Raw genomic sequence first — 27,879 nt, 5'->3', positions numbered from 1 at the left:
AAACAAGCGTAAAAAAACAAAGCAAAATGTTCAGTGTTTTATTTAAAAACTATAAACAGTCACCAAAGTAAATAAAGCCAATCTCTAACAGACTGTTAGGTCTATGTATAGTCACACATCCTACTGACACCGCAGAAATGAGGATGGTAGGGTCGCCCCGGTCAGATGCTAATACGACAGGCAGTCATAAATGTTACACAACACACGGTAGAGAGGACAGTCTGAGGACGTGAGCCGGAATGTGGCATGGTATTAAGAATGAAAAAATAGTACAATAAAACTCCACACTATATTAAGATAGAAAAAAGTAGTGAAGAAAATATCATACCTGCACGTAAAGCAAAGAACACAGGAGAAAACCTGTATAAAAACTCCATGTATTTAAACCAATTTACAAATACAAAAAAATTTTGGTACGCGCACTGTGGCCCGTACAATGACAAAACGCTTACAGTGGATAAATGTTACTTGTGTGTGTGCGTGTGTTGAGGGGAGGGGCGTGTGAGGGAAGGGAAGAGAATACCTTCAATATTTTTTTTTTTCTTCTACAAAATGACATGAGATATATTATTCCATACTCTTTCAGCCAGCAAAATGAGTTCTACAAGGTATTATAATACAAAAAATGTCACAGTTCCACAAAAAACTGTTTTTTACCCCCTCCCTAAGCTTTACAGCATCAGTACCTTTGCAGAATTATTTACAGGTTTTTAAGTACATTCATCCACTGCTGAGTATAGAATCACATTAGATACAAGTGACCAGGGATCATAAAAAAAGCAACAAACGAAAACATACTACTTTATTCAATTCTACCAAAGTAATGCTTCTATTACTCCACAGAGCAAGTTCTCCAGTGGCTGCATCGGCATGAAAGAGGATCTTCTTTATATATATTCACAACATATTTACAAGATTCTTTTTCATTAATTGTAATGGTATTCATTTCAATAATAAATAAGTGAAAATATATTGACTCAAGTAAGAAAACCAAGCTACCAAGTTTCTAAAGGAAAAAAAAAAAAAAAAAAGAAAAATCATCTGTGCCAGTTGCCAGCCGAGTCCTCCTCCACCTACAACAGCCCCGCCCCCCCCCCCACCGTCCATCCGTACTCTTCAGTCGACCGCCACTCACTCCAGCGCACACATCAGTTCACGGGACGAAGAGGAAACAGAACAAAAAGAACCTAAACGAAATGTGCTCATGTTTGGGGTTTCGTCGGCGGAGACCCGCTGGGGAAGCAGTTTTAAAGAGCCCCGCCCCTGGTGGGCAGCTGGTGGAAGACCCCCGTGGCAGTTTCTTTTTTGTGTGTGTGTGTGTGTTTTTGGGTGGATGGGGGAGGGCGGGGGGTTAGAACACAGGTTGGTGAGGAAGGAGGTGAGGCGCGGCAGAAGGAGGGTCTTCGTTCCGGTTCCCGCTCACCCCCCCCCCTCCCTCCCTCTGCAAGACCCGCTACGGCTCACCGGCGGTGGCTTCCTCCTCTCGTCTCAGGAGAGGAGTGGTGGTCGAGGTTGTCCTTTTTTTTTCTTTCTTTTTTTTAAGCGTTAAGCCTGGAGCGAGCGCGTCAGTTCGTAAAGGCATTTGGCGAGCGTGGTGGAAACCTCCATGTTACTTAGCGCCAGCACGGACAGGTGCGTCTCATGCCTCTTCACCAACCTGGGAGACGGGGGAGACGGGGGGGGGGAGAAAGAACATTTCAGCTCAACACTATTTTATTTTGACATCTTTCTGGTCACAAGGTAAGGGAACATCCTCAAAAGGCAGAAGGACACTTACATGCGACCACAGTCAGAGTGCTTGGCGATGTTCTTTAACGTTAAGGCAGCAGTTAGTCGTATGTGTTTGGTCACTGGTCCCTCTTTCTCATCCTGGGAGAGGAAAACAAGATATATTCATGAGTTCCACTTTTTAGAGATGAGTGAGGATAAGAAGGAGGGGCAGTAGAAGACTGGGCATTTATTTTGGACATGTGGAGAGGGGAGGAGGGAAAGGTGGGCCTTGTTCTACTCACAGTGAAGTCCCTGAAGACCAGGTTTCGAGAGCCTCTGCGGAGGGCCATGAGAGCTGCGCTCGGGTGATTCACGATTGCTTTCGGTGCTCGCGGTGTCGGAGTGCCGCCTGCCGCCGGCGGAGTCCTTAATAACACATCAAGCGCACGTCATTAAGGTTATTTGTCAAATACCACCACGGGTACACGGCTATTCCCGGATATTCACATGCAGTGTTTCTGGTTTGTGTGTAGTTCTCAGGCACCAATCATGCATCAAGATGAATAAAGAAAAAGGTGCACTTACTGGGAAGAAGTCTGATTGGGACTTTGCGCCTGCTGCTCCTCTAGTTTGAGTCCAGCCAGCAAAGCCTCTCGAGAACAGTGCTTGTCCTGGAAAAGAACGAGCGGGAACAGATTTATCGTTGGGATTATTTCATGTTGACGCGGCGATGGTACTGTAAAAAAACGTTTGGGAACAAAAACACTGAGCGATAACAGAGACCGGCCACAGAGGAAGAGAAGGGAGTCTCACCTGTAGATGCGTGATGAAGGACAGTCTCTGCCGGGGAAAAGGTTCACACCCCTCCCATTGACAATGCCCCCCGTACACGCCTTTTCCGCCGTGCTGCATGGCGGCGTGGTAAAACACCCGCGACGGCGTCTCGAACCACCTGAGAGGAGAAAGGAGACGTGATCAGCGGACGCTCTGCGGCGGCGGCTCTGGCCGAGGACAATTACGCACGGCGGCCTCCGACGCGTACCGTTTACAGGACTGCCACAGACACTTGAAGTTCTGCCCGGCTTTCCTGCTCTGCTCCGGCGGCGGCGCTGCGGGGCTCTGCTGCACCGAGAGGTGCGGGCTGTGGTTACCACCCGGGGCGGGCTGGGACGCAGGGGGCGGGGTAACTGCAGGCTGAGGGAGAGAAATAAACATGAATTAGCATAAAATAAATGTTTGTCCTGCTAATAGGGAAGTCTTTAGTTAACACAGTTACACAAATAAAAGTACCAGCTGCAATGGTAACACTAGAGCTGTTGGCTGAGATGTAACCCGGGCCTGTCTGTTGGCACAAGTTGTTCTCTCAGCTGCTTTGCTGTAGGAGGTGGGTATCGGTGGGAGCCACATGGTCTTAACTGGCCCCACCTTCTTAACCTCCAAACAGGGACTCACGAGTGACGTGCAGTAAGTGCATATTTGTTTTTTGTTTTATTTTACAGAGGAAGTTGATGCCTGCTCTATTTTGTCCAGAATCTATTCATTTTTTATTCTAATGAAATAATCTTCATCAACAGTTTGTCCATTTAACGAGCTTTAAACCAACGAGAGCGCGATGATGGAGAGCGGCGATTCGTCTTCAGGGTTTGACAATTATTGATGACAAAACACATTAAGAATTAGATGGATACTGCTCAGTGGACATCCTTATTAGACGGGTTACTAGAGATAAAGACAATTCATTCATTAGTTCAGCTGGTGTCAAATAGATACAAAAAAAAAAAATTTCAAAAGTTTTGATCAGTGGGCGTTTGCATGCACAAGAAGCCTAATTCTGCTTTATAATAACTCACTGGACGTTTACAACCGGGTAGGCAAACTCATTCAAATATGAAATGATTCAGATCAGTGCGTATGATGGAATAATGACATGTAATGAGACATGCTGGCTCCTCCATACTGTTGTGGAAAGCTCTGGTGTAACACCACCAACACAGACTGAATCCTGTTATTTCACACGCCATCATGCAGTAATAGACCTCTGTAGCAGACCAAAATATATTGTAACCTTAAATTAAAGCAGCAGAAAAATATTGTAATGAAAAGCAATATTACTACTCCAACCTGCAGCACACACGTCTCAGTCAGCCTGAACCAAAGCAGACTTCCAATTAAATCACGTTTCCTAACTGAACATTTGTTATTACACATCTAGAACACAACATATCAGTTACATAACCGTGTAATTCACAATCAAATCTAGGAATCACACTAAAAACATGTCAAATGTTCAGACTTTACAGGATAAGCTTGGTGTGATGTGGGCCACGTTTTACCCATGACGCTCAAGTCTTTTCTGCAAACGCAGATGTGAAACGTTGGCACACTACCCAAAAACAATAAAACGTCCTTCTGTAACTTTTGCTCAGTGCTAAAATGCCAAAGGACTACCAATGGGCCCCTTCCTGGCTTTTGTTGCTGTACTCTCCACAGACTCTCTGCAGGTGGAGCTTCATTCTGTTCCGCAGCCGAAGACATACGCAACTCATTAAGACAGAGCGGAGAAAACAAATCTGAGGTCATGGTATCTTGAATCATGTTCTAATGTGTTCTACGTATGAAAAATGGGTCAAACAATAGCTGCATCTCAAGTAAGACCACAGAGCACGACCACAAACTACAGCTTCCAGCTGCTACAGCTGGAATTATGTTTTAGAATGTGTAAAATGCATTAAACACCCCCCTCCCCCATCATCCAAAAATGGATAGTATAATAGTATACAGCTGCCTACAACAAACCGCAACGAGTATATGTTACAGCTTGTGTGTACACAATTCTGGCTCTGCAACATTCAACTCCAGAAGAGGCATTTTGGTTGATGCAAGACAAAAAATATATATAATAGATACAAATATATAATGAATATTGGCATATGTTTTACAGTGGGAGATGCCTGTTAAGTCAAAAAATAATGTGGTCTGGTGATTACCAGTCGATGTGCATCACTCACTGGCCAGAAAAAACAATGGTAATCTATACACAAGCCATTTGGCCGGTGGACAACAAAGTCCATTCTGCACCCTGGCCCGAGGCAAAAATGTAGTTAGTAAATTAGACAAACACAGAATCCACAGACAACGTACGCGACTCTAGTGTCACAGACTGACAGACCCGACATAGGGTCACGCTACTAGAAGACGAGACAAATGCGGCTTAGTGTGAGACTAACCCTCCAGTGACTCACCGTCGAGCCAGCTGCCAGTGTGGGCGAGCAGTTCCTCTGCTGAGTGGCGTTCTCTATTGCTACTTTGGCTACTGTGCTTGGGTCCGTTCCTGCCGGCACCGCCACCATGGTGGCCGTGCTGCCGGCGTTGTTGGGGTCGCTGATGGTGATGATCCGCACCCCCACTTTGTTGGGGATGCCCGAGGACGCCGCCCCGCCGCGGTCCTCGCTCTCGGCGGGCCTCTTGAGGCCCCGGGCCTCGGAGGCCACTCCGTTGGCGGGACTCTGGGAGGTAGCGGTAACAGCGGGGGGGAGCGGGGAGTTGGGGAGCAGTTGCTGTCTTAGCGCAGGCCCGCCGTGGCCCGGCCCCAAAGGTCCGTTGGTTATTTCCGAGGGAGGCCTGTTGCCTACTGCCTGGGGTCCGTTCGCCAGGCGCTCGGCCTGCTGGGCTTTGGCAGTGTCCTGCTGGGTGGGAGGAGGACTAGGAAGAGGGGGGTCTGACCCGGGACTCTTCTCAGAAGGGCCCACCTCCCCGTTCCCCAAGTACTGTTTGGAAGCAATGTGATTTGGAATGTTTTTGTTTAAGTTGCCGCCACCGTCAACCCGATCAAAGTCACACACCCCGTTGACCAGAGTCTTTTTGGGGTCGGGGTTGCCCTCCAGAGGGGTGTTCAGGCTGGAGGAGAGGGCCTGCTTCCCATTAGCAGGGTGGCCCTCCGTAGCCGGGCCATTGAGGGCCCCCTGGCTGTTCCCTGAGTGGTATGGAGGTAGATTAGACTCCATGCACTTCCGACCATTTAGCAGCTTGGCACCCGCAGCAACGTCTCCATTACTGGTTTTGCCGTTGGAGTCTCCTTCTGCCAAAGACGAGTTCTCCATCACCTCTATCTTCCTCTCGTGGATGTGCAGCCCCGTGGCGTCCTTGGCCTCCTCCTCCTTTTGACAGATGATCTTGTCTCCTCTGAGGGGAGCTGGCAGTGGTGGTGGAGCCGGAGGGGCGTGGTGGGGCACGGATGCAGTAGAGAACGGAGGAGGGGGGACTCCCGGAGCCACAGCACCCTGGCTGACAACGGCGGCGGTAGAGGTGGTGAAGCCAGTGGTGGGGACCACTGTGAATGTGACTTGTCCAGCTGCCGTGGGGCCCTGGATGATGGTAGCTGCCCCCGGGCTACTTGTGGAAATGAGCTGGCCTGGTAAGAGCTGGACCGCCTGGAGGGCTGGGGCTCCTGCAGCGGGAAGCTGACCAGGAACCAGCTGGACATTGAGCTGCTGAGTCTGAGGAGAGGGACTCTGGGTGCTGTAGCTCGTCTGGTAGATGACCTGCGGACTGGGCGCCATCGTGCTGTTCGGAGGGGGCACCTGTGGAGCGGGTAGGATGAGCTTTCCTCCCGGAGTAGAAGGCCCTCGCTTTGGAAGCAGTAGCTGTTTGATCAAGCTGGACTCGGTGGAGGTAGGCTGAGTGGGGGGAGTTTGAGAAATAAGCTGGAGCTGCTGTTGGTGCCGTTTCATGGACAGTGCGTGGCTGACAGTTTGATTGGGCTGGACCTGGGTGTTGGAATGAGAAGCGGGAGACGGGCAGGGGCTGGAAGCAGCTCCGGGCTGCCCTGCTAACTGGATCGTCTGGGGGCCGGGGATGGCGGAGGGGTTGGCAAGAACGATCTGGTGGAGGGCAGGGGTGTAGGCTGGGTTCTGCTGGGGGTTGGGACCGACTATTACGAGGCTCTGCGGCTGCTGCTGGTTGGGAGTGGCCATCGCGGCTGCCGGTCCACCCGACTGGCTCGGCGCCGGCTTGGGGGCGATATTCTGAAATGTGACGCGCGACCCCTGGGAATTGGCCACACCCGCGATGCTAAACACCTGACCACCGCCGCCCCCCGCCTGGATGGAAGAAGAGAGCGTCGATGCCGCGGCAACACCCTGAGGCTCCGCCTGGGGAGCTCCGCCTTGAGGCCCAGACAGGGGAGGGGTTTGAGGCAGGGCCGGGCGCTGGGTGATCGGAGGGCACACGCCGTGCACCCTGGCGGTGAGGATGTGGCCCTGGGGTACCTGCTGAAATAGCGTGACAGGCGTCCCCGTGGGGAGCATGGGGGAGTGCTGCTGAGCCGCAGGGTTCTGGGGGCTGTGGTTCTGAGCGGCCGGCGCTGACGTCGGGATCTGGACCACTAGACCGGGTCGGACCGGTTGCTGCTGCACTGCTGCCAGAGGATTTGGTGAAGCCTGCAGGGGCACCGGGTGGCGGGAAACAGTCGGGTGGCTCGCATGAGGAGGTTCCTGTGCAGTCAAGGTGGCACCAGCGGTGCCGAGGCTGGGGCCCATCACCCGGACAAACTGGGGTCCAAGACTGGGAGGCCCGAGAGGTAAGCCTGGTCACACGTAACACACAAACACAGAACTGATCAGATCCAAGATGCTGCTACTTTTCCTCGTCTCCAAAGACTCTTTTTAATCTGTTTGCAGTCATGTTTAATGTTCTTTAAAGTCTTTTTCGGTGGAGCAAAGAGGAAGTATTACTGCTAGGTCGTATCTTAATATTTCGAGACACAAAACTGCCAAAAGTCTTCTGTGTTTAGCTTCAGGATATGGGATGCAGCTGAGAAGCCTTCCTCTCATTTCCCCACAGTAAGCTCCTTCAACCAACTTATTTTCCTGCAACCATTTCCTCAATATGTTCACCTTTGTAATTAGTTCAGCTCTCTCTGTTAGACTGGCAGCATCCTTCTGCACAATATCACTTCTCTGGAATGTCTTTTCCTCTATAGCTCTTTAGCTTCTGACATTTACACCAGTTATTCAGTGACTGGACTAAACCTGAAGCTTTAAATTTATTTGAACGAAAAAGCGTAAACATGACTCATTCTACTAGTTCTACCTGGAGGCGGGGCCTGAGGGTCGCCAGGGGCTTGGTGCCGGGCTGCCGGAGGTGTTGGAGCTGCTGCCGGGTTCTGCTGCTGGGGCTGCTGGTAGTACAGCTGGATGGGCAGAGGGATCGCCCGGCGCCTCAGCCCTACCAGGAGAATGTGAAGCTGACCGTTGGTCTTGGCCTCGTCTTGCCGCCGCATTGTGTGGTTGGGAAACACGGTCCTGTGGTGGCAAGGTGGGGGAGACGCAGGTTCATCAACAAAAAGGGAAACAATTCAAAAATCACAATTAAAACTCAAAGCGGTTATGTTTTATTAAAGCTGTAGAAAACAAACTCAGAATCTAATTGGACTTCAGACATGTGGGGGGGGGGGAACGGGACTGACCGCAGACATTTGAGGAAGCCGGTGGAGTTCAAGATGTTGCTTCGTCCCATTTTACTACACGTGGCCAGGTACTCGGAGTACATTTCTGATCGAGACACGGAGCCCTCTGTGTTTGTCTCAAAGTGTGCGTTCAGCCTGTTGGAGGACAGACAGAGTGGTTACTACGCAAGCAAAAAAAACATCTTAACTGTATTTTTCTTTCGCTAGAATATCAGAATCTACAGGGGACTTATTCTTACCACTGCAGTGTAAATTTTTCCCCGTCAAGTTCAACAATACCAGGTGGGGGTTGGGTGGACTGAACCGGGACCCTCGTTACTGAAAAGACAAAGAAAGAATAAAAAAAAAAAAACATTGAGGTTTATGCTGTATAGCTGTTTCAATGCTCAAAACAAGAGAATGTGGTGAACTTGTCTAAGTGTGTAGTACTCCCCAGGGTGTCCACTAGATGTCAGCAAACTAATAACTTTGCAGACCCTGTGCAGCACAAGGACAAGGATGGGTACCTTCCAGGTTCCAGGGGACACCTGTTCATTAAATACTTGTGCTGCAGTGAGAGGACTGGAATCGGATTCCATTGTCTCTGCCCACTATAATATAAGCAAACGCGTACAAAGGGAGAGAGATCTGAAACTAAATAGGTGTTCATCTTCAACTTTATTTTTTCTACTTCATCACATATGGAAAACTGCTGGACTCTGGCCGTCCTTAATAATTACCAGAGACGAATTAAGAGATCAGCAAATTGCCAATCTCTAAGTACCGTTTTTCAACTTATCGGAGTGACAAAGAAAAAGGATCTCAGCGATTCTGCATTTGTTCAATGGGTGCTGTTGACATTAATTTGAATGACTTATTAATTAAATGCTTTCTTCATTTTATTTGCATAGAAATTGCGTAGAGTCTGGGCAAAGTCAGAATAATCAAAAGGGTTTTTTTTCCTCTCTTTAAGTTACGTATATTATTTCTAAAAACTCAATGGACCCACCCCTCAGATGGGGAAGAGATGTTGTGTGACGGACAGACACTCACCAGGCGCTGCTGCTCCCTGCACGGCTGCAGGGACCTGCTCTACCAGCTGTGGTCGGGCCTCGGCCGCCTGGTCGGCGCTGGCCTGATGCTCGATCAACCGCACCGCCGTCAGGGCGTCGGGTCCAAACGTGTGGAGGTCAACCGATACTAACCGCACCAACAGGTCTGGCCGGGGAAAGAGGAGGAAGAAGAAGAAGAAGACCGCACACAAGGATCAGCACTGAGGAGCCTGGCCACATATCCGCCATTTAGCAGAGCAAAGAAATGCTTCATCCCAGCAAACCGGATCCTTTAAGATTTCAAAACATCGAGCCAAGTTGACAGTAGACGAGTCGTACCTATGCTGTGGTCGACGGAGGCGATCTTGCTGCAGGGAATCTCTCCGAGCTGGGCCAGCAGGTACAGCACCTCCAAGGAGGCCATGAGGAGCATGAGGTCCGGCAGCGTGAGGAGCATGATCACCTCCCGGTACGAGTCCTGGTCCACGTACTCGCAGATGAGCACGCCGTTGTCCTCTGCCTTGCTGAGGTTGCCCAGGATTTCCATGGCTAAAACACGAGACACGCATTTAACGTTAAGAAGCTTCACGGGGCATTCTGTGAGCGCCAGGACGTCACCGCAGCGGCCCCCGCCGCATAACTCACCCCTCATTTTGAGAAACCGGTCCCTGGACATCAAACATTTGGTGATGGTGTGAAAGATCAGATGAGTCGTCCGAAAGTCAACGGGATCCAGCTGGAGCTACGGTGAAAGGAGACGAGATTCAGTCAACGATCCGCAACATCTACGATACATATTACAACCTCCCATATGGACAACGAGACCGGACATGAATAACCACTATTTCCTTGTTCATTCAGCGGGGACAATGCACGCTACATATAATGTACCAGATATAGCTAAAGGCTAGCTTCCGCCTGTAGGCCCCGGGCAGAGGCTGAACCTCACTGAACCAAACAAAAGAAAGGCCCCGTTTGCTTTGTTTAAAAGCTGCAGGTTGGCCACAAGCCAAACCACAGTTATTATTTCGTGACGTGAATGATTTGTGTTCTTGGTCACAACATATAGGCACCTAAAACGGGCCCTCTAGTAGTCGTCGTGTTACAACAGAAGGCTTTGCGGCATCGTATCTGACGAATGTGCTAACTGGCTTAAACCCAACCATCCAATTAATGGCATCAAAGGCTTAACCGATGCTATCAGGGACCCTATGCATGCAGTTTCTAAAAATAGACGTCGGCTCTCATCTACATGCATCTTAGAACAATAAATGTGAGATCAACATCCGAGCGAGCCCCTGTGATGCATTTCTCCCTCTGACGGCGATTACTTCACAGACATTCTCAACGTCGGCCATCTCTACGTTTAAGCCTTTTAGACTACAAGGTTTGAGATGAATGTACATCTGTAACAGCTAGAAACCGTGAGAATTCACGGTCAAATAAATATGTAAAAACTTGATTTTGGAAGAAGCACGTCAGCCAACGAAACATTGTTTGTGTTCACAAAAGGTCAAAGCATCTGATCTGCACGAGCGGAAGCAAAGAGCAGATGGACAGACTGTTAAATCCATTTTCAAAATAAAAGGTTCTCCAAAACTCTTCAAATACAGAGCATCGCTTTTGCTACAGCCCGGATGCAACATGTGGCGGAATCCAGAGCGGCAGCTACCGTTCATGTGCTACGATTGGACAGTTGCTGGTCAATTAAATCTGTTCGGACCACTGAAGAGTGGAATACACGGTTTACGTTTCCTTTAAAACGACACGGATGCCACACATGATCTAAACTGGCTTAAGACGAGACTGTTTACGCTGTCACAGTAAAGAAATCCCGCTCATCAGACACGGTCTTCACTACATCACTGAACTAACCACAAAATGATCCGCTCGCGCCTTTTTGACGTTCTGCTTGTGATATTTAACACCCGGACCAACCTCGGCAGCCACGTTGCCCAACGTGTCGAGTCCAAGCTGTCGGAGTGAGATGAGGTTACAGTGGGCACAGAGCAGAAGGAAGCGCAGGCACGTTCGGTTGGCCGCCAGCAGCTTGACGTTGGCCTCCTCGAAGGAGAGGTTCCGCAGGATAACGGCAATCTGCAGAACCCGCTGGGCCTCCATGTCACTGATGCCCTGGTTCCGCGGCGGGTGGAAGAGGCTCTGCCAGCGCTCCTCCCTCGACGTACCATCTGCAGAGAGAACTGCTCTTTTTATCGATTCCGTTCATCAGGAGCTGGTGTTAACATTTCTCCAACTGGTGCACCTGATTATTAAATCGTGTAGTGCCAATCTTTTGTAAAAAAACGAATGTGAAACACTAAGTTTGGGGGGGAAGGGGGTTAAAACACAACAGCACACATCCCACTCACAGGTATTAACGCAAGCAACACTGGGAAGGGAAGTCGCAGTAAACAAAGCTAAGCACACGTGTGCATGTCGCAGCATTGGAAGTGTCAATAAATACACAGTGGGAGCACACAGGAGAGTTTCCCTTTTATTACTTCCTGTGGGCTTCTAGCACCAAGCGCCTTTACCTTGTGCTGGGCTGTTCTTGTCCCAGATCAGCTCCCGGATTTCGACGTCCTCCACCACCTCTTTCCAGAACTGCAGAAGAACAGCAGCTGTTAGCATCACAACATGTTTCTTCACATATGCAGTAGTGCTCCCGAAGACCTCCAAACAGACATCGACATTGTTCCCCTTTAATCTAGCACCAGCACCGCTACACGTTAAGAACTCTCTGTGGGGATTTAAACACATTTCTACACACAATAATGAAAACTTGGCACTGTGCTGTTAAGATAATCTGAGTAGGGAGACCAGCCTTCCCCCAGACGCAGGTCAAAGTGTTACTGCAGAAGAGATAAATGAAGTACTACATTGCATTATTTCTGAGTCATGTCTTTACTTTTCATGCATGCCTCTTAAATTGAGTGCGATCAAAGCGAATTGACCTCCATTCTGATTTAAAGGCTCTCTCGGAGACGACCGCTCTTCTGAGCTTCCTCTGTTGGGGGAAAAACCGCAAAGACTTTCTGACAATCTTCACGCTGCGAAGAGTGAAACGGATGCTTTGCGGCTTTCTCAGTGAAAGCAGTGTTTGATAGCTAAATATAAAAAAAAGGCCAAAACCAAGTGACACATTTAGAAGAAGGCACACAAAAGGTCACACAAATAAGAAGACTCTTATTCTACTTTACCCTGACAAAGTCCCGGGAGGTTTTCTCCTTCCAGTCCGTCCCGAACACCCCGGAGAAGCTGCCTAGCGCTGCAGAAAGGCAGAGAGGGAGGGTTAGAGGATGAACTCAGTTCAGTAGTATTTGTCTCTGTTCTCATCATTTATCAAGAGGGAATTCAAGAACAAGGGAACAGAGGACCTTTGATCCTAGAACAAAGAGGGGGAGAAGGCAGGCCGCGCAATTAAAATGAAAACTAGGTTTTCCTCAATAAAGTTAGGAATCCACCTTTGGATACCTTAAATCAAACGACAAGTTTACAACAGCTAATCTCTACGCTAATTAAATGGAGAGAATCAACCGTCCAAAGCTATGTTTTCTTTGTAGTCTGGAGCTCTAAAACCAATTTTCAGCATCTGAACCAAGAGCACAATCCGAGGGGGAACGTACAGTCGTCGAAGACGCCGGCGTGGGCCAGCAGCAGCGTGACCAGCTTGGGGTCCTTGTCCAGCTGCATGGCGTGCTTGCTCTCGTTGGACAGCAGAGTGCAAACGTTGACAGCAAAGTCCACCTCGTTGGGGAGCCCCGAGAGGAGGGACAGCACCAGTTTGTTGTAGTCGCACGGCGGAACGAAGTCCGAAGACAGTCCATAGCTTTGGCGGAGATAGTCTGGAGGAGAGAAAGGGCATCTCAGGGCACATCCACATAAACAACAATAAAAAGAACAGTATAATAACGTAGATTGCCCAACATGCTGCTCATGAATTAAAGTGTGAGCACGTAACAAATGTCAACACATTTAATGTACGTTGCATTTAAAGCCAAAGAAAAAGGCGTTCAGCCTCAGACACACTTACACTAATCACAAGCGTGCGTTTCCATTCATGCTACAATTACGCGCGCTCAGTTCCACACTCTACTCGAGAGGAACACAAAGACAGCCGAACCTTGAACCCTTTTCCTAAAGACACATTCTATGAGAAGGTAAAGGCGAGTCTCTCCTCCAACAACCGCTCTTCAAAAACAAGCCTCTCGTTAGTTATCTCCAGGACGCGTTCATGTGAAATACGAACCATCGTTTGGCCTGAAAACGCTCGTCTCTGGGAGGAGATGAAGAAACGGAGCATTTGAAAAGCAATGGTTGCATCATGTGAACGTAGCAGTAAGGGCTGCGGAGTAAAAGCCTTCGGTTGCCCTGGTGTGTTCCCTCCCCGCAGCGCTGATGCATCCGCACACAGTCGGCCGGTTTAATTCGGATTTATTTTTCCCTTTAACAGAGTTTAAGCGAACCAGACAAAGACGTGAGTTATGAAACCGGAATAGTCCAATAAAAAAACAAAACAAGCGACAATAAAATATACAGAAATGCTACGCTAGGTTTTGGGTAAAAGCTCCGCTTTTGGTCCCCACCAACTGTAAATAAAACACCTGGTTATTCAGCCGGTAAATACTCCAATCAGAGCCCGACGACTAGTAGAGTCATCTTTTTTTTCCCAAAGAAATAAATCTCAAACGTTCCCCGTTTCAAGCTTCTAAAATGTGGGGATTTGATGCTTTTTGGTTAAAAACCCCAAAAGGATTCTGGTTGCCGTTATAAATGATGTTTACTAAATAAAACAAGCCGTTCCATGAGGGCATACTGAAGTATTTTTAACACTTTATAAACATAAAACGGTAAAAGTAGTTGAGGGTAAAAACACTGATTACAGCAGCTTTACAGTTTTCATTCCTCAGATTATTAAAGTAACAGTTTCAGACATAATACAGCAGTGTGTGTGTGTGAGTGAGTGTGTGTGTGTCACCTGAGCTTGTCCGCAAAAATTCTACATCACCAAAACAAAAAAAAAAGGTCCCCTCCAGCGCTCCTACAAGCAAAGCATTACTCAAGCACCGTCACTCCAGCTACAGTAGCACGCCTTCAAAGAGAGAGAGCTGCAGACTCAACTGCACGAGGAAAAAAATAACAAACCCCATTGTGTTCTTCAAAGTCAGACTCATCTGGGTAGTGAATGAGAGAAAAAAAAAACATTCACAGTCACAGACAAAAGCTCAGCGCTGTTTGTCGCGTGTCCTTCCTCAGCCCCCGTGCTGTGGAGTCACTCTGCTCAGCAGGCAGACGGCCGGTTGGTGAGACTAAAAACAAAAAAAGGCTGGAGGCTCTGAGGGGAAGCCAACAAGTGCTTCCCTCCTTCCCCCTTCATCAATAACGGTCGATCACCTCAGAGGAGCGCTGAGGAGAGCTCCGTGCGCGAGCCGGACAAGATGTCGAGGCCTCGGCGAGCAAAACTTTTGAAATATAATGCGGCTCCTCAGAGGCAGGTCTTTGCTTAGGTTTACATTGTAACTAATCTAACCGGTAGTCAATACTTGGGTGTGCGTAGGCAACTTCAGAGAGAGAGAGAGAAAAAAGAGGCATAAACAATGCATTTCACAGCCTTGATTCAAACACAGCGGCGCTCAGCGAGGTGAAAGCTGAATGAAACGAGAAGGGATGAATGTGGAAGTACAGGAGGGCAAACGGCTGAAAGCTCAGCTGTGGCGGGGGTCCTCGGCCTGGTTAGTAAAGTTTAACGAAGAGGGGAAGTGGGATGTTCAACAGCTGGTGCTGCAGAGTAACGTGAGCGCCTCAGTGCGTCGTGAATAAAAGAGCACCGCGGAGATTACGCGGCAAGGAAACAAATAGCCAAGGACTTCTAGAGGAGTTAGAAAGGACCGGAGCAAAAGGCACGAATAAAGGATCAGTACCAGCAGAGTAGAGATGAAACCTTGGGACATGTTACGGCTTCGAGATGACGCAGTCATTCATTCAATAAAAATGATTTGCAACGAATTTCATCGTCGATCTGTTGGGTCTATATAAGTAAATTGTTATATTATTCGTACTTACACGGTCTATCTTTCTTGTGTTTCGCGTTTGTCTTTTTATAATAATAATTCATTTTTATTTTTTTTACAGCTCAGGTCCGTTCAAGCCACGTAAAATAAAATAAAATACCCTTTTCTGTGCACTTTATTTAAAAAAATAAGCATGTCATTTGCGCATGATGTACAGCACACATTTAGGTCTGTTTGTGTAAGTACTGTCAATTTGGATTAACATTGTTTTTTTTTGGAATAAAAAGGGTGGAAATAAAAAAATGTCTTCAGCCCTAATTGGGGGAAGCGCACATTGCTCTCTTGCCCAGAGTTTGAGGAGAGGGTCGATACCACTCTGCCGTCTACACAGTAAACATGAAGCCTGTCGGCTCAGCTCCGTCCAAAGTCCTCCTACAAGCTCCTCCAAAGCTCACTGATTAACACGTTACAGTTCAAGAGATTAGAAACTAAAGCGGCAAGATGACAACATTTCATGAGACGTTACGTCAGAGCAACAAAAAGCACAGAGACCTGACATGTTGTCATCGACACAACGGTGGATTTACAAACATAGAGAGAGAGAGAGACACAGACACAGAGAGAGAGAGAGAGAGAGACAGACAGAAAGAGACGGGATGAGCTTCAAAGAAGAAGCAGCGAGACAGAAAACCAGAGAGGATGTAAATAGAAAGTGAACCCGTGAACCTGGAGCAGACGTGACCCAGACAGAATAGCGGAGTGAACTGGTGAACAGAGAGAATACGAGAGAGAGCTTCTGAATACTAAAAGCACACACACACACACACACACACACACACACACACACACACACACACACACACACACACACACACACACACACACACACACACACACACACACACACACACACACACACACACACACACACACACCTACCTGATACGATGTGTTGCTGGTAGTTGTAAGAGCTGGGAATTGCACCGATTGGTAGAGAGGCTTTGGGATTCCCCGGCTGCACTTCTTCATCGTCCTCGCCGAAGTGGTGGACTTTCTCATACTTCTCCAAGTATCTGCAGAGGGAGAAAGAAAGAAACAAGACGATGAGCCCAGGCCTTTTAGCACTTTCTTTCGTTGTCGTTTTGAATTATGCCGACACATGGATGGAGCATCATTTCTCTGTGATGCTGAGTCAGTCGGTGCATTTTGAAGCCCTGATTGGCGACAGCTTCTATCGACTAGACGCTGACATTTAGAAATGCACAAAACAATAGGTCCAATTTGGCCGGTTGTCGGTCCTACATAGACCGTTTCAACGGCTTTCCGTTGCTAGGCAACAGCGTGGATGAGTGTTTACTTCCCGTCTGCTCGTCTCATTCACATGCAACAGGAAACATACTGGGACACATTTGGATTCTTTACGGCTGTGGAGCGGTCTGTATCCGGCCAGATTTACACACGCGTGCAGCCCGGCGGGTTTTACACCGCGCACACAGTAACGCCCCCCCCCCACACACACACACGCACACGCACGCACAAGGTGTGGAATCTCTTCAGCATGAGTGAAAGAGACAAAAGCTCGCATTTCATTTGTGCAGACACCTGGAGCACTTTTATTTTGAGGTATGTCTGAGTGACAGACAATAATGTTTTATTATGGACGTACAGTTGAATTTGCCGTGAAGGAACAGTTTGTGTACGCTGTCGATCGTAGTCCTTAGACAGAAAGAAAATCGGAAATCTCAGATTAGACTTTTATAAAATTGGCACATAATATTGCAATCGGTGTATTTCTATTAGAATCTGGACGAGAACATGTTTACTCAGAGATAGACTACATTCATGTTTCTGTCATGTTTTTCTAACATAATGTAGAAATGTACTTGAATCTGGTGCTGTGCTTGGAAACCTTTAAAAAGACAAAATTATTACCTCTCCTTCACGACTTTTAAATAATTTATCAAGAATAAAACTTCACAGTGCAAAGTAGTAACAGATGCAGAGCATATACAACGTTTAACTCGGTTTGTTTCAAATCAAACTGACCGTTATACGGTGACTAATAAACAATAAATCGTGCGCCCTGTGTTACGCTAATCTCTGCGCTGCCTTGAAGGTAATTCAATACGTTCTTTAACGACCTCCGACCTTCTCACTGTGATTTAAAAGCTACAGAATAGAAACATGTTGGAATTCACAAAGCCATACAGCACACCCGCTGTGTCCCACCACCAACGTCCATGTCCCACCCAGCAGTGGAGGGAAAAACAACCTGTTGGTGCCAGACGGAATATCCTCAAACCTTTTTCTATAGAAGCTCCGTCACAAAGACTCTGCTGCCGCACATTAGCCCGGCGTAAACGGACACTCGGCGTGACATCGGCACTGCAGGTCAAAAAGCCCTTCCTGTCCCGCTTAGGATTCAATAAGAAGCACAAATGTTAAACACAAATCTACTTCAGCGTACGCAAGAGGGACACCATCACATCCAGTGCAAATGACTCCGCTCAGGAGTTTCATTGTAAAAATGCAATGCGATAGCTGCAGCGGTGAGCTTTCACCTCGCTTTACTAGTTTTTTTTTGGAGCTCCACAAAGCCCATGGAAAATCACTTGCAGCGAGCCCGTGGTGCTTTCAAGGGCTCAAAGGTGTTAAGTGAAGCATGATCCACACAGAAAGTGAGGCCAAAAAAAAGAAAAGAAAAGAGCACCGCACAGCATGAGATAAGCAGGTCTTTGCATGACAGAGAGTGGCTGCGAGCGCACACACACACGGCATGAGAAATGAAAAACGAGTCCCCCGCCACAAAACGAGAGCAGATTTTCATGCATTTTCAATCCTAAAAATTCAACATCTTTCAGACGTTTACGGCTGTGGTCAGTATGGCTTGTGGTGGAGGTACAAGAGGCCGGGTTAGTTCAGGCCACTTTGAAAATAATTATGTAAAACAGGGGGGGTGGGGGGGGGGTTATTTGAATAACACCACTTCTCATCTGAACAGTGCAACAGCCTGTAGTAGAAACGAGTGAACCGGCTGCAGTGCCGACATCGAGCAGAGGACAAGTTTGCACTTATTCTCCTTGAGCACGCTCTCTTGGATTCTTTCTAAACACCCCATAACAATGCGGGGAGAGAGAGACGCAAACAAAAACACAGGAGCGATACCTCAGCGGTGATAGTGTGGCGAACCCTGCCTGTGTGGCCGTGAGTCACAGAGCGAGCCCCTGTTACTGAATGATGCTCCGCTTGTTCATCGCGGCCGAGGTAATCCCCCGTCCGCTGGCTGCCGGGTGACACGCCGGACTATAAATACACTCAGCCTTCATTTGTTCAGAGAGAGAGTGAGAGAGAGAGAGAGAGAGAGATATAGAGGCCCCAGCCCCAACTGCAGCGTCATCAACCGCTGTTTGGGCACAAGCAAGAGCAAAAGGCTGCGGGTAAAGACAGGTGGGGGCTCGGGAGGAGGGGGAGGAGGAGGGGGAGGGGGGGGGGGGGGTTTGACTGCAGCTGCTCATGTCTGCACTTCCCCTTTTTCACACAGGCATGAAGAGAGGATCAACCCCCCCACACCTTAAGTAGCACACAACTACCCACCAACAGAAACCACCGCTAACACGGAGGCACGTTTTCCCTCCAAAATAATACAAATGCAGGGACACACACACACACACACACACACACACAGCCACTGTCCTTACTGCCTTGCAGTTGTACTCCCGGCTGCCATTGCTGCCCAAATGCCCTCGGTGTGTGGGAGTCCATTGCCCCCTGCTGGACATGGATGCAGGCATGCAAATAAATAAACACACACACACAGACAGACAGACAGACAGACACACACACACACACACACTAACACCGCCGCCAATTTCTGGGCAGAAATGTTTACTGGGATTTGTCAATATCCACGGGGCCTTTTGCCGAAGGCGGAGCCAGCGGAGGAAAACACTGTAAAAGCCGGATCCCTTAGAGGAGAGACCGCTTGTTGCCTGGAAGCAGACTTAAAGTCACACCAGAGCGCAGCGTGAAGGAAGTGACTGCAATACTACCTCTGTGCTCTGATGGTATCCCTGTGACTCATGGGTCTGTTTCACTCGTGTGGCGAATGCATGCATGATAATGGGAGAGGTGGCGGGAAAAGAAATGAATATAAAAAAATAAGCCCCTTGCAATACAACTGGACCCTTTTAACAGGCGCTTTCCATTCCAGTTATCAGCCGTGTCAATCTGACTAAGTGGTTAGCAGCACATCCTGGGTTCACACTAGAAGAAGACGTTCAGAACTGAACACCGCCGACACGTGTCAAGGAAAGGATGCTTTCCTTTGTGTCAGCCGGACTTTAGTGCGACCGTTATTCAGAGTGAACGTACGCCCGCTCCTTGGAGATAAGCCGTGATGTATAGTCTAACCTTGACTATCCATTTTATATTAGGAGAGGATATATGAGAGGGAAAAGCTCTCTTTTCTTTTCACAAATCCACACATTCCTCACAAATATCATTCCTGACACGACTACTGTGTTTGTTCAGAAGACATTTAAGGCCGACACCGCCCATCTGCAGCTGCTGTTTAGTGTGCTGATTTCACCATTTCCCTTATTGTGCGACTGATGCTTAACTTTTTTCGTTTTTTGTCATGACACCTTGTACAAAAACCAAGTGGACGATAGCTGCCTACATCTGTTGTGTTGAGTCACTACGGTCCCGTAAACTGTGACGTTAATGGTGACAGTTTAGGGGAATGGCACGACTCCATGAATTTAGCAGGTTACAGCGTCCGGCGTTCTGGGGTTTGTTGACCAGGTGAGTGGTGGTGGTAGCGGACAGGACGGTGTTCAGGATCAGACTTTATTTAGGCCGTCCCTGAACAAAACAGGCGAGAATAACATAACGGTGCCATTTAAACAATCAGGGTGCACAACTGCACGTGCAGGTTTTGGCCTAGTCCTTAAACCGGGACTTATTAATTGACTTGCTTCTCGGACAGAAACCACAGAAGCTTTTGTGGCATCGTAGCGCGAGCTCCGAGCACGCACAAAGGCTACGAAACGCCAGAGGGCGTACAAACAAAGTGTATACCATGAAGCAGAAACTAAGCCATAAACAAACCTCCACAATGCTGAGGAGGAGTAGTATTCACATTGCTAATGTATTCTGTATACAAGCCCTGTAAAGAAAGAAGTCAGGTAGTACATGTATTATAAGGAATTAAAAAGGTTTAATATCCTGTAAACAATTTGATACGGCTGCAAAATATTTACTCGTATTAGATTTTATTTTTTAAACCCAGCATTTAAATTAGAATTGGCCTTCTTTGTGAAATCCTCGGACACGTTCGTTGTGCTTTTATCAGTGAATATTTGTGAAATCGAAACAAGAACGCGCACAAAAAGGCCCAACAGCAATACGTGCACGCTTTGAGTCGCGCTTTACGGGATCATTATTTACTCCTCAACGAGGCAGACCATTAAATTAGCACAATAACACCCCCCCCCTCCAAAAAACCCTGACGCTCCTGGACCAATCACCAGATTGGCGGAGAACGTTTCTTGTTACTTAGGACGGACTAAACGGACAGAACAAACTCCAGTTATGTGTCGAATGCACTTAGAAAAATGAAGCGGCTCCTCTTCTACTGAAGAGCTGTAGCCTACATTACACCCACAGCAAACATTTTAACCATATCATCCACCTAATGAAACGGTAGCGCCGGATTCTAGGCCCACCAACAAGCACAAGGCGGATGCAGCAATCGGCTGGTTAACAAGGAAACTGAGAGAAGTAGATTAGACTATCAGTGGAGGCCCACGCTGCTGGAGGGCAGACGGGCCGAAACACACAAAGCCTCAAGAGATGTTATCTTTGACAGCAAGTTTGCTCTCGCGCTCTTATTTTTTTTTAAAAGTCTCTTAAAGTGCTGCAATAAAAAAAAAAAAAAAAAAAAAAAAAAAGGCAGACTGAGACCCACGCTGGTCCACACAGCTCCGTCTTTATCCACAACTATCCGTCATCGGAGCATCTCTGAAGTCTGAGCAGCAGCTCGGACGAGGCGGGGAGGAATACAGACGCGGCTAATGCGAGGCAGATCAAAGGCCACTTCGTCCAGATGTTTCAGCCGGAGAGGAGGGGGAGGGGAGCAGAGAGGGACCGGCAGGAACGATGCTACCCAGAATAATCTCAGAGCCCGGGTGTGAGAATTAACACCGGCCGAGCACAAAAAGGTAGCGGAGTGCGTCTGCGGCGACGGGCTGAGCAATAGTTCAATGTTTTGGGTTTTCTCTTCTTGCCAGTAGAAACAGCGATATCACATGTCGTCTTCCACCAAATCAGGTGTGAAAGTATGAGATCTGACTTTTGACGTTGCACCTGCACCGCCGCGGTTCTGCAGTCGACGTCAAGTGCTGCTTTGGCACGAAAATAGATGAGTGGACACATTAATAGATACAGTGGCCTCCGAAAGATTTCCAATGCTTGTGGCAATCGCTTAACTCTTAACTAAAAATAAAAAGGTTCACTTTGCATTTGAACTTCTGTTTCTCTGCAGCCTCAATGTTCAACCAGAGTTTCTCAATCTGTAGTTCCGGAGTCATTGTGTGACACGAGGACGGAGTCACAGGAGATCTTTCAAATTCATAGAATTATACTTATTTGGCTTTTCTTTTCTTTTTTTTAAATACTATTGATTATAATCCACTTGCAGCTGGCGGGAAAATAAAAAAAAGGAAAAGGACGTCACGCTCAAAATCACGTGGCAACTAAAATACCGCCTAATTGCCGGGGTCGTGAGAATTTTGGGGACCTAAAAGCGGTAGAGAAACACTTGGGCTTCTAGTCCGGCGTTAACGTCAACGAAGTGAAAGATTCAAATGTCGCCTGAAATTAGTAAACCCGTGAATGTGATTGCATCGGCTTCGTTATACCGCAAACAGCTAAGGTGACAGACGAAAGTGTGGTGTGATTACTTCGCCGTATAGGAAGCAGCATGTTCTACTCTGAAGAAAGAAAAAAAACCACATTACTTGGTTGGCGGCGGTTGATTCAGCAGAAAGAAGAGTCAACGGGTGGTTTGTTTTTTCCTGTAATCACTGTGGACAGTAGAAACAGTCCTGGGCTGCAGAGCTGGACGCCTCGCCTGCTCGGATTACAGCGCGGGGTTAAAACGGGGAAACCGGATATGCACCGTACTCCTGAGCCCCAACACCGCTGAATCAAAACACCTTGAATAGATCACTGCTACATGCCCTCATCAAATCAGAGTTCAGTTAAAAAAAAAAAGCCAATGTTATTCCTCACAATAGATGCTGTAAGACTAGACATCACAGGGAAACATTCCCCCAGATTTAAATGGTTAAACACGGTAAACAAACGGTTTTGTCTCCCGCATATTTGCCAACTGTGTGTTCAAATCTCGTCACGGCAATGTGAGCTACCAGAATAAAGTCGGCGTGTTTCCTGGATGCCGGTGCCTCCTTGGGCATGATTTCCTCCCGATGGGGACGCAGCGGTTAGGGCAAACTAAGGTGGAGCCGGGGTGTCCGTCACCTGACGTGGCTTCTGTTTTTTTTAGCATGCTGCAGTTTGGAAAAAGAAGTCAGAGACTGTAGCAACACCAGAGGCCTCAATGCCAAACGACTTTCATTCACTACCCGGAAGTGAAAAAAAACAATCAGGACTCTGGTTGCTCCACGTGGGTTAGAGCTCAGTGCCCCAAATCATATGGAACGACTAATGGAGGGAAAGGCGTGGAGATGTGAAACAGTACCGACTGAGAATCATCCAAATTAGCGTAGCCGCCGGTAACTCTAACCCAACCCGTGGAAACGGAGTGCAGATGTAGAACATAAATGTGTGACGAATTATGGAAATGTAAAAAGGTTCTCTCGAGTCACAGGAATAGATCTGGGGGAAACAGGTCAGTCCCTGAACATCACATACTATTAAAGACAGTGTGGGTTCTATGTTGTAAAACCTTTTACATTTTTCCTCAATTCTTCCAACTTTAAAGCATGTTTATGGCCAGTGGAAGTTCTGGCCATGGCCTTTAAATGGACATTTTTCTCTCTCTCTCTCGCACCCAAACACCTCTCATTTAGGTCTATATCAATCTTGCTAAAGCCACAAAAACAAAAAACAGAGCTGCCAGAGCTAAACCATGCCCTTAGTGTGTCGGCGTGATTTGATGCCGACACTCTGAACCATTCCTCCCTCCGAAGCTGGAAGTGAAACCGGCTCCGTTGGTGGGACTGGTGTCCGAGCGGCGCTTCAACAGGTTGAAAACGAGCTGGGAATAATATTTTCTGGCAAGCGCCCCTCACTTATTACCGGGTGACATTCAGATATCAAGTAGACGGCAGCGGGAGCTGGCACGGAACCCCGGTGCTGCTCTCTACTCTGCACTGAGGGGGAAGTGACCGTCCGACTCATTCAGACGGGGAGACGTGGGCCACAGACAGACCGTCCCGTATCAGAAAAAGGCATCCCTGCAGCAAGGGAGTAACCACCAATCCTTCCTGCAAACTCATTTTAATCCCTCGGGTTAAAAAAACAAACATAAGCTTGAGTTGTCAACTTGAAGTTGAAATTCCAGATTCCAAAAACACGGAGCCATAATACGATCTCATTAAATGTTACGCGACGCTGCTTTCAAGAGATCTCATCATCTATTATTGTTTCGGTTGGCAGTACAAAGTCTTAGAACTTTGCACACAGAGCTTTAAAAAAAAAAGAAGAAAAAAATAACGCCTGGTTCCAGATGGTCATTCGGCGGTCTGATCAAGATTAACACATATTAGCAAACATCCACCTGGTTTAAGTGTCCTTGAGCAACACAGTGAATCTGAACCTGAGCGCATATCTACCTCAGAACTGGCTATGACCTCTGACCCCCCCCCCACACACATTATTAGCCTGCTTATGCATAGAAAAACTGGAGGGAAAAAGAAACACCTCATCTCTCTACTCTGTCAGCAAAGAAAAGCAGCATGGGGGAGGCGACAACAGTCTATTTATCCGCCTTAGTTGAGGCAAGGCCAGTCTAGCCGCCTGCTGCCTCTGACATCCACCGCACTGCCTCAGATAAACTCTACAGAGAAGCTCCGGTGGCCGGCTGGCGATATTCAGCGGGTCGGTCGACTCGGCTGTCTGATAAACGACGCATTAAGACGGCCGAACTGTGTCCAACCTCTAAGTATTATAGAGGTTCAACAAAGCAGTTGACTTCCTGTGACTTTTGACACACAACACTAAGCCTGTCAGACAAAGCCGGATATCTGAATATTAGTGTTTTACTGAGCCGTTGAAGGTAAGTTCACACATTGAATCAGATCACAGAAACTCAACACCTTTGTACTGCAGCTACTTCCGCTCAGAGAACAGACCTAAACATCCGTCTAGTCAACCGTCCGGACATCTAAGCAAACCATTGCATAATCCTCTGCTTTAGAGAATAAACGCTTTGTTAAGTATTCCGTCCGTTACACTAAATATGTGGCAGGTAAATAGTGGTGTGTGTGTGTGGCCATAAAGGTCCTCAGAAAGACCTCCACCAACTTCAGCAGTACCACATGCCCAAGTTGCTCAGCCCCCCTGCAGCCAACGCTGATGTTTACTTTAGTGGAGCAACAAGTCTCATCAGATGCATCCAGTTGGCAATCAAACGAGCTGCTACGCTCCCAACAGCTCGCACCAACTTAGTAAAAAAAAAATAAAAATACAGATTATCGGCTGCTACTTGTACATCAACCAGCGACCTGCAGTTGCCTGTAACACATCCATGAGAGGCTGCTACAGGGGTGTAATTCCCTGCGGGCAGGTGCTAGTGATGGGAACAATCGTTGCATGAGGTAGAGGGGAGGAGGAGAAAAAAGGAGTGTGTGGAGACGGCAGCGACCGCCAAAAAAAAAAAAAAAAAACACAAACGCCAGCTGTTGAGGAGAGCTGCATTTCCACCAGACTCCCATCACAGGCAGCTGACTGTGTGCAGACTTTAAGGGAGCCTGAATGTTACACAGGTTAAAGAGCCCGGGGCTGCTCGGTCCATAGTAGTTGTATTGTACCCAGGCACCATTAGTGTACGGTGTCGGGTCATCACGGACAGATGCTCCTCAAAGGTGTTCTTCAAAACTCTGTTCCAGACTTAACAAATTACAGAAGAAAACATTTGGCCATACACTTATATTTTTCATAAAACATGGATCAGAGTGTTGGCCACCGAGGTAATCCACCATGTCATGACGAATACACACACACTATTATGGCCCATGCTTTAATTGCACGTCATAATATCGCGCTCGTGCTGCTTCCGAGTAGAGGCTCGAGATCCTGCTGGCTGCATCTCCTCGTTTTGTAAACACTCCCCACATGCTACCTGGGAGGAGGAGAGCTGCGTGGCCGTGCTACTTACCGAAGGTAGTACTGTTTTAAAGCAAATGCAGCGTTGGAGCAACTCCTCGGAAAGTTGAACTCGTCCCCGAGTTCGATCCATTGGTTTTTGTCAGAGACCTGGAAGGAGAGGGGGGGAAACGAGTCCGTTAGGGAGATAACAAGCACTTGCAGCGGCAACAACACACAAAAAGAGCGGTTTCACTGTAACCATCTGGTCGGCTACAGGTTCCCCCAATGAGGCCAATCATTAATCAATAACTTCCTCTAACTGCTGAAAATATCTTTAAAAATAGTGACTTTTAAATTATCCACTAGTGGCTCGCATTTGGTAGAATATCGTTAAATTACCTGCTAATTTACCAGTTATCCTCACATATTTACATTTGTCACAGTAAGTACAACGGACTCCCTTTAGGATAGTATCGTTACTGTTGAGGCTAGTTAGCACCGTAGCTAACAAGCTAACTTGACTTTTTAATTTTTTTTGGCGTTAAAACCGACCGAGGCTAACCTCAAACCAACCGCCTCCGCCTAAACACGAACGCTTCGGCGTGCGGAGAGCCGTTCGGTTGTCGGAGCGGGTTTTTGCACCGTTTACCGTGTTCACTACACGGGCCTGTGAGGCCTACATTTTGAGATCAGCCATGAAGCCGAAAGAAAGATGGCTATGGCGAGAAAGCGCTATCAAGCTTCCCCCCGGGTGGAAACTACCGGTAAAAAACCCCGGGCGAGGCGCCGCGTGCTACGCGGTGTTTCCCGGGGCCGGGCTCCGTGCCGATAATCGATGTTAAACGTGCCCGCTAATTTCGAGTCCGCTCCGACTGCACTCTGACTGCCGAGCGGTCGGGACTCTCGATTCAAAGCACACAACAACACAAGCCACCACATTGCATAGAGATACATGGAGAACTAGCACAAGGCCAACGCAGACCCACTATCGTTTGTGTGGAGGGTTTACACTTGTCCCGGGCTTCTCGCGACCGAGTTGTAGAGTCGTCCACCGGGGAGTCCACGCAGAGTGTGGAGAGAAATCCACTTTTAGTTCCCACTCACCTTAGCAAATCCACCTAAAGCGACGACTCTGACATAGAGAGCATTCAGGTCCAGCTCTTTCCCACCCACGATAGGAATCTTCCTGAACGGCGATCTGAGGGGATAACACAAGAAATAAAGGCATACGTGTTTAAATAACAGTTTGGGTTAACTCTCGGCCGAATGCAATTAAGCTTTAAAGTTGCATTTCTTAGGAATAAAGACGCCCCAATCTCACCCTCTGCTTTGGTGAAATTGCCGCAGCTCGTCCAGGAAAGCCTGTCCTTTCCTTCGCTGATCTAGTAGATTTTTCCCCGTCGAATTTGCCATTGTTTTTGCATGCAAAAACGGTTAAACCCCACTTCAGACGCTTCTTAAGACACCAAGGATCCCATACTCCGCCGGCGCTCAGTCATTCGCGAAGCTGAGTGTTTAAAAAGTTAAAGAAATAGCTGATAGCAAGAAGAGCGGCAGCTCGCTAATAAAGACTGATGCACACAGAAAGCGAGCCCGAATTCAACCCCGGACTAAGTTCCGACGAACAGTCACAAATACGACCGATTCACCGGCAGACTGCAGACGCCATGGCCGAATGTGTAGAATTAATGCTTTTGGTCGCGGTTGTATTCGTTTGGAGTGGTTTGACAGTGTGTTACGGACGCAGCTCCGAGGCTATCGCACACTGTAGAGCGGCAGAGGGATGCAGTTCTCAGACAAAAAGATGTGGAGGCCGAGGAGCCCGGACTGCCATGCGTGCAGCGCCCTCTGTGGCCAAAGGCGGCACTGCACCCTCCAGAGCGGAGAGCGGGTGCTGGAACAATAGAGACTGTTTTCTTTTTTAGGGACCGTCTGACAACTCGTTTCTCTGTTTGGAAAACGGGTCAGGAGGTACTTGGAAATGTCCCGTGGGGGGAGGGGATAACACTAATTAACATAGCTCCCTTGTTATCCCAACCAGGCGTGTAATAGAGGGCGACCCTACTTTTTTTATTTATTTTTTAATCTGTAAATTATTACTTTTCCAAGGCTGACTTAAAGCCTGTAGTATAACTGACTTCGACTGCACCAATAGCCTGTTAGGTAAATGACGACAGAGTATTTCCAATAGGAAACAAACAATTTCATACTCCACAGCAATATTTTAGTATTGTCTATTGACATTTTATTTTATTTTCAATCCACTATTCTACAACAAAATAAGGTATGATATATAAGGGAAAAAAAGACTTCCGAAATAAATAAATCC

At 47.8% G+C, this 27,879-nt stretch overlaps 1 protein-coding gene across 2 annotated transcripts; it reads right to left on the bottom strand.

Annotated features, from left to right (window-relative positions):
* Positions 1–24: 24 nt before the first annotated feature.
* Positions 25–27,289, bottom strand: arid2 (AT-rich interactive domain 2). 2 transcript variants are annotated; one of them, XM_079183849.1, is made up of 21 exons: positions 26,872–27,289; positions 26,655–26,748; positions 25,621–25,718; positions 16,158–16,291; positions 12,834–13,052; positions 12,408–12,475; positions 11,742–11,811; positions 11,146–11,408; positions 9,853–9,949; positions 9,547–9,756; positions 9,209–9,373; positions 8,416–8,494; positions 8,177–8,311; positions 7,801–8,012; positions 4,953–7,294; positions 2,753–2,904; positions 2,524–2,662; positions 2,296–2,381; positions 2,013–2,136; positions 1,778–1,869; positions 25–1,657 (listed from the first exon to the last, which is right to left on the bottom strand). In XM_079183849.1, exons 1-21 carry the CDS (start codon positions 26,961–26,963, stop codon positions 1,546–1,548), a joined length of 4,983 nt encoding a protein of 1,660 aa, XP_079039975.1. In that variant the 5' UTR covers positions 26,964–27,289; the 3' UTR covers positions 25–1,545. The 2 variants fall into 2 exon arrangements, with proteins under 2 accessions (XP_079039975.1, XP_079039976.1); XM_079183850.1 differs by having other exon boundaries at positions 11,146–11,396.
* Between the last annotated feature and the right edge of the window lie 590 nt (positions 27,290–27,879).

The sequence above is a fragment of the Pholis gunnellus genome (assembly GCF_910591455.1).
Source record: "Pholis gunnellus genome assembly, chromosome: 22".
NCBI classification, from domain to species: domain Eukaryota; kingdom Metazoa; phylum Chordata; class Actinopteri; order Perciformes; family Pholidae; genus Pholis; species Pholis gunnellus.
Note: the sequence above shows the minus strand (reverse complement) of the source record. Positions and strands in the feature narration are given on the sequence as shown.

Coding starts and splice junctions, on each gene's coding strand:
- arid2 (XM_079183849.1), bottom strand. CDS start 26,963: ATGGCAAATTCGACGGGGAAAAATCTACTAGATCAGCGAAGGAAAGGA. Junction 16,292..25,620: donor TTAAAACAGTACTACCTTCG/GTAAGTAGCACG, acceptor CTCCCTCTGCAG/ATACTTGGAGAAGTATGAGA. Junction 11,812..12,407: donor CCTCCCGGGACTTTGTCAGG/GTAAAGTAGAAT, acceptor GTTCTTCTGCAG/TTCTGGAAAGAGGTGGTGGA.